Here is a 14,437-nt window from a genome sequence, read left to right as displayed (position 1 = left end):
ATGTACTCCTTGTCCTATTTGGAACCAGTCTGTTGTTGCATGTCCAGTTCTAACTGTTACTTCCTGACCTGCATATAGGTTTCTCAAGAGGCAGGTCAGGTGGTCTGGTATGCCCATCTCTTTCAGAATTTTCCACAGTTTATTGTGATCCACACAGTCAAAGGCTTTGGCATAGTCAATAAAGCAGACATAGATGTTTTTCTGGAACTCTCTTGCTTTTTCGATGATCCACCAGATCTTGGCAATTTGATCTCTAGTTCCTCTGCCTTTTCTAAAACCAGCTTGAACATCTGGAAGTTCACAGTTCACATATTGCTGAAGCCTGGCTTGGAGAATTTTGAGCATTACTTTACTAACGTGTGAGATGAGTGCAGTTGTGCGGTAGTTTGAGCATTGTTTGCCATTGCCTTTCTTTGGGATTGGAATGAAAACTGACCTTTTCCAGTCCTGTGGCCACTGCTGAGTTTTCCAAATTTGCTGGCATATTGAGTGCAGCACTTCCACAGCATCATCTTTCAGGATTTGAACAAGTTCAATTGGAATTCCATCACCTCCACAAGCTTTGTTCATAGTGATGCTTTCTAAGGCCAACTTGACCTCACATTCCAGGATGTCTGGTTCTAGATGAGTGATCACACCATCGTGATTATCTTGGTCATGAAGATCTTTTTTGTACAGTTCTTCTGTGTATTCTTGCCACCTCTCCTTAATATCTTCTGCTTCTGTTTGGTCCATACCATTTCTGTCCTTTATCGAGCCCATCTTTGCATGAAATGTTCCCTTGGTATCTCTGATTTTCTTGACGAGATCTCTAGTCTTTCCCATTCTGTTGTTTTCCACTATTTCTTTGCATTGATCACTGAGGAAGACTTTCTTATCGCTCCTTGCTATTCTTTGGAACTCTGCATTCAGATGCTTATATCTTTCCTTTTCTCCTTTGTTTTCGCTTGTCTTCTTTTCACAGCTATTTATAAGGCCTCCCCAGGCAGCCATTTTGCTTTTTTGCATTTTTTTTCCATGGGGATGGTCTTGCTCCCCGTCTCCTGTACAATGTCACGAACCTCCGTCCATAGTTCATCAGGCACTGTCTATCAGATCTATTCCCTTAAATCTATTTCTCACTTCCACTGTATAATCATAAGGAGGATTAGGGTGGGGATACTGTGCCTCACCCACCCCACCCTCACCCTCGTGTGGACCTGCACACAGGTGGATGGCTTGTTCATCATTGGCTGGATGTACCTGCCTCCCCACGACCCTCACGTGGACGACCCAATGCGGTTCAAGCCCCTGTTCCGAATCCATCTGATGGAGAGGAAGTCGGCCACGGTGGAGTGCATGTACGGCCACAGAGGGCCCCACAATGGCCACGTCCAGGTGAGGCCAGGGCTCCTTGCTGCTCCCGGGGCCCAGTGCCAGCTGCCTGCCAGGGCCTTCCCAGCAGCGCCCCCAGCCTGGGCCAGTCAGCAGGAGCGGGGGTTCAGGCTTGGCCCAGGCCTTCTGGGTGCTGTTGATGCTGCTACCTTGCCTCAGAGATTCACTGGCTGGAGCCATCCCTGCTTCTGCCTCCACTTGGAACCATTTGTCCTTCCAAGCAAGGTTCTTTTCTCCTCCTTTGCAAGGGTGTCTGCTTGGAATAAGACGTTTTACTCTCGGGTATGGGCCTGGCAGATAGCCACCAGCGAGTGAGTGAGCGAGCCCACATCCTCGCTGCCTCAGGAGGAGAGTGCGGCTCTGGGATGCCCCCTGGGAGCCGTGATGCCTCCCCTGGGAAGGAAGCCTGTGCTCAGGGGATCCCGAGTACCCTTCTGGGACAGGCTGCGATCTGGCGGCCTCTGGGGCCCCCGGATAATGGGGGGCATGGGAGTGGGAGGGGCTGGTGCACCCCTGCTCTGATGGGGCTACCAGGGCTCACTGGTGACCCTCTCTCTGTCTTATGGACACTCAAGATCGTGAAGAAGGACGAGTTCTCCACCAAGTGCAACCAGACGGACCACCACAGGATGTCTGGCGGGCGGCAGGAGGTGAGGCCGACCCTGCTGTCCCGGGGAGTGACGGGAGGGTGGACGTGTGAAGGGAGGCCGTGTCCCGGCCTCATCCTCATGGTGTGGATGTGTGTGCCAGGCTGAGGGTAAACACGCTGAGTAGAAGTGGTTCTCTGACTGCTTCTCCATTGACCCTTGACAAGAGGCCTGAGGGCTGTGGGGTCTCATTGCAGGTGTGAGTTGTGGGGAGACCAGAGGCTTTATCAGGGCGAACCCCTTACAGCCAGAGGCTGGGTTGCCTGAGGTGCTGGGGGGTCCACCCCCGAGTCCCGGGGCGGGGAGCTCGCCATCTGGCCCATGGTCACTCTGCCCATCTCAGCTGCCTGGCATCTCTCTGCTGGCCTCTCTCTGCTGGCTCCTTGTGCTCCATCTCTCCACCTCTCTTTGTCTCTCCCTGCAAGTGGGGAGTTAGAGGATGGGATTCTTCTGTGGATTCACTTGTCAGCTGAGACATCCCCACTCTTAGCTGAGTCTTGCGGACCTAAAGAGTGGCTTCAGGCTCCAGGGGGAGAGGAATCCTGATGGCTCTGAAGATAAGGTGAAAGCCTGAGCCACCCTGTGCTCTAATGGTTGATAATCACGTAAAATTCTGGGCCACAGTGGTGCTTCCCAAGGGAGTCGAGGACTCCTGGTGGCCTCAGAGGGCAGGAGGGTAAACTTATCACTGTGCTTATCACTGTCTCCAGGCGGAGACCTGTCCTTGGCTCTGAGCCCTGGCCCCTACAGGCCCTGCTGGCTCTCACCCCTCCCTCTGCTCAGGGAGGAAGCCCCACCCCAGCCCTTCTCTGCCCTTATCAACGCCCAAAGCCTGCTCTGCATAAACTGCCTCCTGAGGCTTGCCAACACCCCGCCCCCACCTCCACCTCCGCATGCTCTGGGTTACCTACCAGCTTTGTGCCGCTTCCGAGGCCACATCCAGACTGTCTTGGCCCTCTTGGGACTGGGGTGTTGCGCTTGCTCTTTACCTGCCCCGCCTGAAGCTGCAGCCTCATCCCTGGGGCCCCCAAGGGTAGTTCAGGGCCTTGTCTGCCCAGACCCCAGCTGTGCGCCTGTTGTCTGACTCCCACTGCAGATGGTGCCTGCTTTCTTCCTGGATGGGATGGCAAGGCTGAGCCACCATACCCACCCCTATCTGTCTAGATCCTGCGGCCTGAGGCTTCTGGAAATCGGAGGTTGGGGGAGCTGTGAGGAGGAGCAGGGTGGGAAAGGGAGGAGAAGGTGGCGGGTCCCACCCGCGGCGTGCTCGGCCATGCATAAAGCTTGTGGCTCTGGATGCCCTCCATTGCACACAGTTGCTTTTATTTTGCTTTCCTTTGTCTTACATACTTTCTCACCGCCTTCCCAAAATGATACTTCCTGAACTGTCACCATCAGATGCAGAATGCTCAGAATCCAGAGGGAGAAGAGTGCTGACATGGCCTCCACCAGGGTGGCCTCCGCAAGTCCATTCTCCATCATCCCTTGTTTCCCTCGGCCTTTATGATGTCACTGTGGTCTGTCTAATTTAGATAGTTTTTCTGTTTTTTCTTTTTTGTTTTTTGGCTTAACTGGTATTCCAGAAACATTTCCCAGTCTCATTAATATTCTTTACAAACTGTTTTTTTTTTGGCTGTGCTGTGTGACATGCAGGATCTTAGTTCCCTGACCAGGGATTGAACCCATGCCCCTTGCTTTGGAAGCACAGAGTCTTAACCACCGGACGGCCCGGGATGTCTCTGCAGACTTTAGTTTATGCAGCATTCCATCCATCATCTTGCTTTGGTGTAACAACCATAGGTGTGTGACTGTCCTGCAGTCGGACGTGGGGTTTGTGCTCAGCTGTTCCCCTGTCATCCTTTGACCACATGCTCGAGGGACCTTCCCTCCAGGAGCCTCAGCCCTTGTCTGTAAAATGGGGCCCTGAGATTGCCTGTGGTCATGGGTGATTTGGAGCATTGAGTGGTCAATGGCTTAGAGGCAGGCCTGGTTGGAGCCGCCCAGGAGAGACACTGGGGATTATTTTCGTGACTGCTGCCTGGACTCTGCAAAAGTGGGATTGTATAAAAGGCCCTGACGGTACTCCAGACTGCACCGCAGACCGTTTTCCCACGTTGTTAATTTGCTGGTTCCTGTTTACCAGCCCACCATGGCACGTGGGGCCCTCTGCCCTGCTGCACTCCTGCCAGCCCTGATTGGCTGTGGCAGAGATGAGACCGGTGAGCATGTGGCCTTGGGTTATTAGCTTTAATTCTGTCACCTGCTAGCTGTGTGGCTCTGGAAAGTTCTGTAGACCAGGGAAGGTGTTAGCACCCAGCTCCTAGGCCGCTGTGCAGAACGAGGCGATGGCGGTGGGGTGTTGGCCATGGGGAGCCAGCCCTGCATCTGTAATGGACTTCTTGTCTGACATGTTTTCTGCCCCCGTGTTTCTCCTTGTGGATACATATCTGATGAGATAATTTCATAGTGAGTGTGTCTGTTCTGAGTAATTGGGCCTGGTTGGTATTCCTAATGACTGACCTCATGCGAGGGAAATAAGATTATGGCAGTTCACAAGCCAGTTTCTTGGCTCTCAGCTCCAGTCTGATTTTGTGATGACAGCACTGAAATCCTTGCTCGCTACATTCCCTCACCTCCATCTTCATCTGTTATTTCTCTATTTGATTTTTTTTTTTTTAAGGGCCTTTCCTCCATGAGTTCAGCCACATAAGTGGGAGGTTTTGATTTTGATGAAGTCTTAACCTGTGAGATTTTTTCTTTTGTGGTTATTGTTTTAGCCCCAGACTGCAAAGAGTGTGTTTCTGTCTGTGATTGTTTTTAGGAGTCTGGTAGCTTCACGATACGTTTCGGTCTGTGACCTGTCATGAATGGTTACTGTATTGGTGGGGATCGCTTCTTTGTTCCCTGTGGTTGTCCGGTTTGTGCCCCATTTGTGGAAAAGAAAGACTTTTTCCCTGTTGGGTGGCTTGGATGCTGTGGTTGAAAGGCCATTCCTGAGACACATGTGGGTGTTTCTAGTCTCTCTCTTTTTTTTTTCGGCAGCACCGCATGTCTCGCAGTGTCTCAGTTCCCTGACCAGAGAATGAGCCTGGTCCATGGCAGTGAAAACCCAGAGTCCTAACCATGAGGCCACAGTGAACTGCAGCCAGGTCTCTCCTTAGATCTGACCTCCCGCTCAGCCGCCGTCTTGGTTACTGTCGCTTTGTAGTGGGTCAGTCACATTAGCGTGCGTCCTCTAGCCTTGTTCTCTTGCAAAGTTTCTCTGTATGTTCCAAAGGGATTTCAGAATCAGCTCAGCAGTTTCTCCAGAGAATCTGATGGGATTACGGCTGGCCTGGTGTTGAGACAGTTGCAGACCTAATACTGAGTCTTTCGGGCCACAGGTGTCTCTGACCTGTGGGCCTCTTCACCCCCTTTCAGCAGCATCTTGGGTTTTTCAGAGTAGAAGTATCACCCATGCTTTGTGTATTTATTCCTAAGTCTGTGTGTCTTTTGCTGCTGCTGCTGCTAAGTCGCTTCAGGCGTGTCCGACTCTGTGCGACCCCATAGACGGCAGCCCACTAGGCTCCTCTGTCCCTGGGATTCTCCAGGCAAGAATACTGGAGTGGGTTGCCATTTCCCTCTCCAATGCATGAAAGTGAAAAGTGAAAGTAAAGTCGCTCAGTCCTGTCCGACCCTCAGCGACCCCATGGACTGCAGCCCACCAGGCTCCTCCATCCATGGGATTTTCCAGGCAAGAGCACTGGAGTGGGGCGCCATTGCCTTCTCTGGTGTGTTTTTTGAGGCTGTTGTAAATAGGATTTTAAAGCTTTCATTTTCCAATTTTGTTGCGTTAGTATATAAAAAATTCAGTTAATTATTATTTATTGACCTTATAGGTCTAACAGTTGTTTATTTCAGTCACTAGTAATTTCTATTCTTTGCCAGGGTTTGGGCAGTAACATATTAAAGCAGTTTACAGATAGTAGGTTTTTTTTTTTAGTAAATTGTTTTTGCTTCTGTTTGTAGAGCTAATTCTAGATAGTCACTGGAAACACTGTACTGAGTTAGGAACACATAGGTGTGGATTAGCTATGTTGAATGTACAGAATGAAACAATGAGGCACTAAATATCCTTCGCATAGCTTGACGCCATAATGAATTATGGGGCTTCATGGATGCTCTGTTTAAAAAGCTTTCCTTTTACAAATATACTTACTGAACATAACTAGAAAGACAGGTTTTAAAGACAGGTGCCCACACCCTCCACCCTGCCCATCCCTGTCCTTTACTCACTGGGGGCTGCAGAAAGCAGACGTGGCCAGCACGGGGGTCTGATGTGCCCGCTCCCCCAGAAGCCTGACAACCAGGCTCAGCGTAGATGGCGCCTTCTGGCACGGAAGCGAGGCTCACACAGCTGCCTCCCAGGCGCTCTTGACATATGCTGTGGCCCCAGCCTCCACGAAGGACGCCCATGGTCCCTACGTGTCCTTCCCGTTGCAGTTGGGAAAGCGGGGACCAGAGCCCCGGGCGCAACAGGAAGGGAGGCTGGGAGCTGGGAGGACGAATGCACGCGCTCCTGCCCCTCCTGCCCGGCTTCCGTCTTCATGCTGTCCACGCACCACCACAGCAGGCAGCCTCTCCGCGCCCTCGTGTCGGGGTGGTTTTGTGACCTGTGTTCTCTTGGAAGGAATTCCGCACATGGCTGAGGGAGGAGTGGGGCCGGACACTGGAGGACATTTTCCACGAGCACATGCAGGAGCTCATCCTGATGAAGTTCATCTACACCAGTCAGTACGAGTGAGTGCAGCCCCTGGCTGGGGCGGGCAGTCTTTCCCTCCCTGGTGCTGTGTTCACAGTCCCTCTCTTCTGGGTGCTGTGAACACAGTCCCCCTCTTCTGGGTACTGTGAACATGGTCCCTATGGGTACTTTGAGCACAGTCCTGCTCTCTCTGGGTACTATGGCCAGAGGCCCTATCTCCTGACCCACCTTGGTGTCTGTTTTCTCCCTGTCTGACCACCGTAATCCACCAGCTGTTTTCTCACAGGCCTGGCCTGTATGTTAGAGCCTCATGTTCCCTTTCCCATGCCCACCTGGGCAGCCCTTAGCCCCCCTTCGCTCTCATGCTCTCTGCCCTCTGACTCTCTCCTGCTCCCTCTGTTTGGCCCCTTGCCAGCCTCAGGAGTCCCCACCCCAGGGTGCTGGAGAAGGTGTGAGGTGTGTGGGCACCCATGCATTGGGGTGAGCGGAGTTCAGGAAGGAGGGGGTGCCCCTGTTCCGACTGGCCTTTGGGGGGAGCCTAACGTGGCCCACCCTGTGCAGCATAGCCAGTGGGCGTGAGCCCCATGTTCTACCCCCACGCCTGTGGGCGGTGCCAGTCATGCTCTCACACTACGCTCCCCCCCGCACCCCCAACAGCAACTGCCTGACCTACCGCCGCATCTACCTCCCGCCCAGCCGCCCGGATGACCTCATCAGGCCGGGCCTCTTCAAGGGCACCTACGGCAGCCACGGCCTGGAGATCGTCATGCTCAGCTTCCACGGGAAGCATGCCCGGGGCACGAAGATCACGGTGGGTCCGGGCCCAGCACCACGTGGACATGATCACATAATCCTGGCAAAGGGTGGCTCGGGCTGCTCCCCAGCTACTCAGAGCAGGCCCTAGACTTCCCCAGGGGGCTTGCCGGGAACTTGGCATCTTGGGCCCCACCCGGACCTGATTCAGGGCCCACCTTTCACATGATCCCCTGGGGATTCTGAACATTTCCAAGGCAGCCTTCCCTGCATAGCCCTCAGCTCTGGTCACACCCCAGGATCCCTGAGGAGGCAGAAAAGACCCTGATGCTGGCCCCACCACAGAGGCTCTGACTTAATGGGGGTAGGCTGGGTGCGAGGCTCCAGGAGCTCCCTGGGTGACCCTCTGCTTTAGCACTTGGGCCCCCACTGCCTGTCTGGGCCTCAGCAGCTCGGGAACATGCCGGGAGAGCTGTTGAGTTGAGTGCGGGCCCTGGACGAAGGGCCCCTTGTCTCCTTTTCCAGGCACACAGTCTGGGCTGGCATTTCCGGCCGGCCCTGCCTGACTGGGGAGGGTTCACAGACCTCTCGAGGCTCCGCCGCTTCAGCTGTCAACATAGGGTGGCTCCCACCCAAGGTCTTCGGTGTAGGGGTGCCTATGGGCCCTCCCAGGGTCACCCGTGGGTACTGTCATTCCCTGTCCTCAAAGGCCTTTCACAGGAGGCTGCCTGCTCTGGGCACTGTTTTTTTTAAGGACGTATCAGATATTCCGACTGGTAGGGGGTCACTGCCAAACCAGTGGAAAGGCTCAGCAAGCGCCCTCGGCTGGAGGCAGGACTGGGGCTGGAAGCTCAGCGCGGTCTCTGAGCCTGCTGACGGCTGCACACTGGCTCCACAGGGCGACCCCAACATCCCTGCTGGGCAGCAGACGGTGGAGATTGACCTCAGGCACCGCATCCAGCTGCCTGATGCTGAGAGCCTGCACGACTTCAATGAGCTCTCCCGCGTCGTCCTGGAGGTGCGTGAGCAGGTGCGCCAGGAGCAAGAGAAGGAGCAGGAAGGCGGGCCCGAGGACGCCGAGGGTCTCGGCCGGCAGAGCCCCCAGCCCTGCGAGGAGCCACCCGCTGAGCCGGCCCAGGCACCTGGGGATGGAGGGGCTGCGGCCGCGGCTGAGCCACCTGCCCAGTCGGGGCAGGGGCAGCCGTTTGTGCTGCCAGTGGGCGTGAGCTCAAGGAATGAGGACTATCCCCGGACCTGCAGGATGTGGTAAGGATTGGGGCGTGGGCTCCCGGGGTCCCCTGCCAGACCAGCACAGAGGCAGCCTGGGGTGGGGCTCACCCCGGCATTGCACCGTGGGAAGCTCTGCCCACGTGTTCCAGGTCCCGGGTGGCCAATGCTACTCCCTGGGCCCCACGCCGAGCTCCCCGAAGGGAGAGGACTTGACAGACAAAATCTATTACATCCTCTTCATGTTAATACCGTTGTGATAAAAGAGGCTGAATATGGGTTTTCCAGAGGGAGGTGTACACAATAGTGTTCCAGTGTAACTTCACCTGCTGTGAATTTTTGAAAGTCATAAAGGAGACAGATCTCTCATCCCTGGGAAACTTGACAACTTGCAGCACCTCAAGGCCAGCTCAGAGCCTTCGGGCAGAGCCAGCCTGGAAGCTCTGGTCCAGCCCCCGCTATGTCACCAGAGGGTCTCCACCCCAAGTTGGCTGTTAGGGGCTCGGCTGGGAGGGGTGTGTGCGTTCCCTGGCCCAGCTGCAGAGCCTCTGCAGCACATGTTTCTGTGTGTCCAAGTTTGGTGCCCAGGAGCCATCTGAGCTGCAGGCCCTCAGGTGCAGGGCTGCAGTTCCCTCCTGCCCAGCAGAGCCTCAGTGTGGTAGGCAGAGGTGGGGTCCTGGGCATTATTCCACACACTGGGAGGGTCAGGCCAGTCCCAACTCCTCGTCATCTGTCAGAAACACTGAGTTCTTTGTAAGAAAGACATAAACGCAGTAGAGCCCGAGTCTCCAAACGTGGCTGTAACGGGTATTTGCAAGTTTTGCTTTTACATGCAGATAAGTCATTGACTACATTTGAGTTGTTCACACGTGTACATGACTATCCCGGGAACCGAGGTTTCTGTTGCCTGGGTCTGTGCCATGAAGATGTACACTTTGGGGCAGCAATACCAGGGGGAGCTGCCTGAGACCCTCATCCTTTCGTTGGGTGAGTTGGTAGAGAGCTGCAGTCGGCAGGGTGAGCCCAGCCATCCGGGGCGAAGCAGCAGGCCTGCTCATACCCTCTAAGTGAACACCAGTCTCCTGGAAGGTGCGGAACCCACCAGCCAGACTCCGCGGATTGCCCACTGCTGGAAGATGGTGGACGTAGCCCACGTGGGATGTCTGGTGGGGGGTGGGGGTGTTCCAGAATGTCCTGGACCACAAGGTGTTGGGCCTGGGCCACCACATGCCTTCAAGGGCCCCACTCACCCTCTCTCCCCACACTCTCTTATTTTTGTTCAGTTTCTACGGCACCGGCCTCATCGCCGGCCACGGCTTCACCAGCCCTGAGCGCACCCCCGGGGTCTTCGTCCTATTTGACGAGGACCGCTTCGGGTTCATCTGGCTGGAGCTGAAGTCCTTCAGCCTGTACAGCAGGGTCCAGGCCGCCTTCCGGAACGCAGACGCCCCGTCCCCACAGGCCTTTGAGGAGATGCTCAAGAACATCCAGTCCTTCACCTCCTGATGGTCCGCCTCCCCTCGGCGGGTGGCTCAGGGCTGGGAGGGCAGCAGCATGCGCTCGGGGGGACTTGGCCAACACCCGACACCCCCCTGCTCGCAGGAGCCTCGGCGTTGCCGCCCAGACGCTTTCCACAAAGCGCACCGCACGCCTGCATATCCGCCAGTAGCAACAGGAGGGCTGAGCATGTCTTGAAAAAAGCAACAGAACCAGAGCAAGCTGATCTGGAGGATGGGCCATGGGGCGTGTAGGGACTGAACTGGAGAGACTGGCTGTTTTCTAGGGAGAACACAGTCCTCCTCCAGGGAGGGTCACTCCGCATGCATGGGGTCTGCTGCCTCCAGCTCGTGGAAGGAGTCCTGGGGCAGGCGTGCTGGCTCCACCATCCCCTCTGCGGGGAGCAAGCCGGAAGGCCACGCTGGCTTCCATGCAGCCTGGGTGGGTGGGGGCGCTGTGTGCAGAATAGGAGCTCCGGGGAGATGGGGTGGGGCTCGAGACCCACTTCTCCACCTACTCACTTGGATTTTGGACAAATGCACGTCACTCCGATCTCAGTTTCCAAGATCAGTGAATGGGGCCGGTGATACAGGTCACGAGGAGATGCCCACTGCAGGCCGTCCGGCAGCTCGGTGGCCCTGGTCCAGTGCCACCTGGCCCTGCTCCCCACAGCACAGGGTGCCTGCCATGCCTCTCAGGTTTAGAACCGAGACCTGCGCTGCAGCTGTTATGACAGGCAGTCACTGCGCGCCCTCCCTGCTCCCCCACCCCACACTCACTGGTGTGAGACTGAGTTGCAGCCGCCAGTCTCAGAACAGGGACAGGGCCCCTCGGAGATGACCCACGTCTGCTCCCCTGCGTGGTTTACGAGATGCCACTCTTGAAAGGGGCAGAACATCGGGAGGGGTCGTGCTGGGTGTTTGACGCCCCTCTGCAGGGGAGAGGGCAGCTTTCTGGAAGTGTCAGGGGACCAGGCCCCTCCAGCATGGAGACGCCGGCCGCTGACTCTTCCGCTGGCGCTGTCCCCGTTGTCGTGTTGACCCTGCATTTGGGAACCCCTGCGAGGCCTGATCTTGCCATCCCCTGAAGAATGGAGCCCCATGTGCCCCGGCACAGACCTGCTGGAGTTCTGCTCAGCCCCCCCTCCAGCCCACAGAGCATCACCACAGCTGCCTACCAGGGCCGGTGGCTCCCCAGGGTAGATGGACTCTGTTGCGTCCCAGCTTCTTGTCCTCAGTGGGTGGACTGCGCTGAGCCCTCACTCTGGGCACCCCAGGGAGGGGGCAGCTCTGTGGTGCTTTCACGTAGAGCCCAACCTGAGGCGCCCCATTAACTGTGTCCTGTGTTTCCTGGTAGAATTCTTCCTGACTGGCCCTTTTCTCAAATAACTTCAGTCCCTGCTTCAGTCCATTTGGCTACTTGGGCCTGCCTTCCTTTGCTCAGAAGCAACAAGCTCTGGGCATGGCCCTGAAATGGAAACTAACCCTCCCAGGACCAGGACTCTGTGGGGGCCGCCCTGGGCCATTGCTGGGCACCATCAGCCGAGTCTCATCAGAGACACCACCGCACACCTCCCAGGTCCTTCCAGCAGGACCCGCGGTCGGGTGGGGACGTGGTCCCAGTTTCTGTATCTCGCAGGACTGAGCCTCAAAGCCTGTTGCCCTCCCCCCTCTCATAGCGCGGCTGTTCTTCTCTTGTGCCAAGCGTGGCTGTCCCCGATGGTGCAGCCACAAAGCCTTGAGGACAGTGAAAACGGAGGACAGCTGGGCGCTAGGCTGTTTCTCTCTAGGTTTCACCATTGTTTAAATAAAATCAAGAAAATGCGTGTTTTACCCAGAGCTAAGGGACTGTCTCTGTCTGAGGCCCCCAGCATTGTAAAGATGAGCACTTCTGATTAAAAACCAATCCTAAACTAAATGCTATCCTGCCTCTAGTATCTGGCCTATGCATGGTTGCCACTAACAGTGACTAAAATAACCTTGGGCTGCTGGCCGCATTCACGTTGGCCTCCGTCTCGGGTGTCAGGTGGGGCCTGTGGGTGGCAGCAGCCTGGGTGTCGCCGGGCAGGGCAGTAGGAGTGAAGGGCGTGGGCTTGTCATCTGCCCAGAGGTCTCCTCGTCGCCCAGCTGTACTTAGTTTACAGTTCAGTAGGTGAGGTGTGCAGATTGGCAGTTCTGTGCACAAACCCAGTACCGGCCACTCCCCATCATGGTGGATGGTCAGCCGGCCCAGGAGGGGAACTTCCAACCAGTTAACTCACTGTAGGCAAGGATTCAAAAAGGCAGAGGGTGTTGCCTGAGGCTTTTGATAAATCGGTTCCAATGGGGATCTCTAATGACCCAGGTTGGGGCCTGGTCATGCTCTTGTGGGGCTTGATCTGGGGGTGGCAGGTGGACCTTGGGTGGTCTTTGGATGTTCCCCATGGTGGGCATCACCTTCACTGCCACTTTTGCTGCCGTGAGGTTGGGTATGGGGTGGAGGGATACCTCTCTGCATACCTGGAGGGCTCCACGCTCTGGGAGTCGATTAGAAACGTGATTGGAGATTTCAGACACAGGTCAAGGGGATTCTTCATGTTGGGGCTGGAGGTGTTTGGTGTGAGGCTGTGTCAAATGACCTTTTTTTTTTTGGCTTCATGATGTAGGCCTGACACTATACCCGGATCTGTTCCTTGCCCTCCCCCCGTGCCTCCCGGGGCTCAGAGCTCCAGCATCTAATGCTGGGTGAGAACAGGTTTAGGGGCATTGTGTTGGGAGGGTTTCAATTTCCTTCCTCTGTCGGTTCAGGCTGGAACCTCCCTTCCTAGCCTTGCCCTGGCCCCTCCTCTGGGACAGTCCAGCTCACTGTGGCTGTGCTCCAGGCCACTGCTGCCTGGCTCCTCCGGCCCTGACACCAGGCCTGGTGTCCCCGCTCTGTGCAGGGTACCTGTGTCCCTGGCCGATGAGGAGGGTGGGAAAGCGCACAGCTGTCTAGCTACATTCCCGCTGCCTGCAGAACAAGCCCAGGGGTGAAGCTGTCCTGCCTTCCTCACTGACAACTTGGAGTCTTTCCCAGACGGCCAGACTCCTCCCTCAGCCAGCTGCCCTCTTGTCTGACACTTCAGGACTTCACTTTTCAGGTTGCCTGGGCTTTCTCCCACTGCCGCTGAAAGGTCTTTTTAGTGCTTGTGAGCTGAGCCGGAGCGGGTCAGAAACCTGCTCGGCCCCTTGTCATTTGGGGAATTCCCTGAGTTCCTTGTGACTGTGGTATCTCAAGTGTGGACTGGGAGCACCTGACTGTGACTCGGTAGCTGTGTTCTCCTGGATACTTCCATGTTTTAACCTTTAAGAATCCTTATGTGAGTGTTCTCATGTAGTCCTCACCTGCCTTGAGGGTAAGATGCCTCAGTTCACAGAGTCCATCCCAGTGTTAACATAGGATACGTTCTCTGTCTTCACTTTTGGGAGAAGATCTGCAGTGTACTTTGTATGTTCTCAGAACTATTTAGACAGAGAAGAAAGCCACATGCCGTCAGTTTGCCTGATACTGTGAATGGGAACCACATGGAGTGCTGTGTTGTTTATAGCTCAGCAGCTGGCAGGCCAGCCTTCCGGGGCCCAGGGTCACCAGCAATGACACCTGAGGCTCCAGCAGAAAAGTAGCCTTCTTCTGGGTCCTTTCTGTGCTTGCAGGGAGACCTGCCAGAACATGTGAAGGGATAAGAACCCTTTGCTTTTTTTTTTTTTTTTTAGCCTAATTCTAATTTTGGTTGTGGTTTGAGATCATGAAGCCCGCTTGGAGAAGAAAAACATGCACCTGTTTGATCTTGAAACCCCACCCCCCAAATGATGAAGACAGCAGTTGAGATGGAGGCTGTGATCACTCTCAGGCATCTGCTCTGGCTTGCCGGGTGGGGCAGGTCAGGACCCCAGGAAGGTCTGACTTGTGACCTGGACGATGACCTTGGGATGCTGTTTCTCCATAAAGCAGCTTTCGAAATCTTGTGTGCTTTGTAGTTTGTTTCTTTTGGGTTATGATTCAGGTGGAGCCTGGAGCCCTAAGTGACATGGGCTCTGGATGTGGGCAAGGGCCAATCACAGGAGAGTGGTTGTTGGTCGACAGAGGGGACTGGGTCACCGGTGCGGGGGTGGGGCCTCCCCGAGGGGCCTGTGCTTCTTACACCCGGTCTGGATAGTTGTGATTTTCCCAGTTATGGAAC

General features: G+C 55.5%; 1 protein-coding gene across 3 annotated transcripts in view; it reads left to right on the top strand.

The window, feature by feature from the left end:
- FBXO31 (F-box protein 31) overlaps positions 1-14,222 on the top strand; it is a 41,658-nt gene extending 27,436 nt beyond the window's left edge. For 2 of the 3 annotated variants that reach the window (XM_018061827.1, XM_018061826.1), the window contains 7 exons: positions 1,210-1,377; positions 1,950-2,024; positions 6,691-6,800; positions 7,420-7,573; positions 8,414-8,781; positions 10,026-10,250; positions 13,971-14,222. In XM_018061827.1, coding sequence (XP_017917316.1) covers positions 1,210-1,377; positions 1,950-2,024; positions 6,691-6,800; positions 7,420-7,573; positions 8,414-8,781; positions 10,026-10,248 — 1,098 coding nt within the window. In that variant the 3' untranslated portion in view covers positions 10,249-10,250; positions 13,971-14,222. Of the gene's footprint in view, positions 1-1,209; positions 1,378-1,949; positions 2,025-6,690; positions 6,801-7,419; positions 7,574-8,413; positions 8,782-10,025; positions 12,963-13,970 lie in introns of all 3 variants that reach the window. The other variant, XR_001919434.1, reaches the window with a different exon arrangement.

This window comes from Capra hircus, chromosome 18 (assembly GCF_001704415.2).
Source record: "Capra hircus breed San Clemente chromosome 18, ASM170441v1, whole genome shotgun sequence".
Classification (NCBI taxonomy): domain Eukaryota; kingdom Metazoa; phylum Chordata; class Mammalia; order Artiodactyla; family Bovidae; genus Capra; species Capra hircus.
Note: the sequence above shows the minus strand (reverse complement) of the source record. Positions and strands in the feature narration are given on the sequence as shown.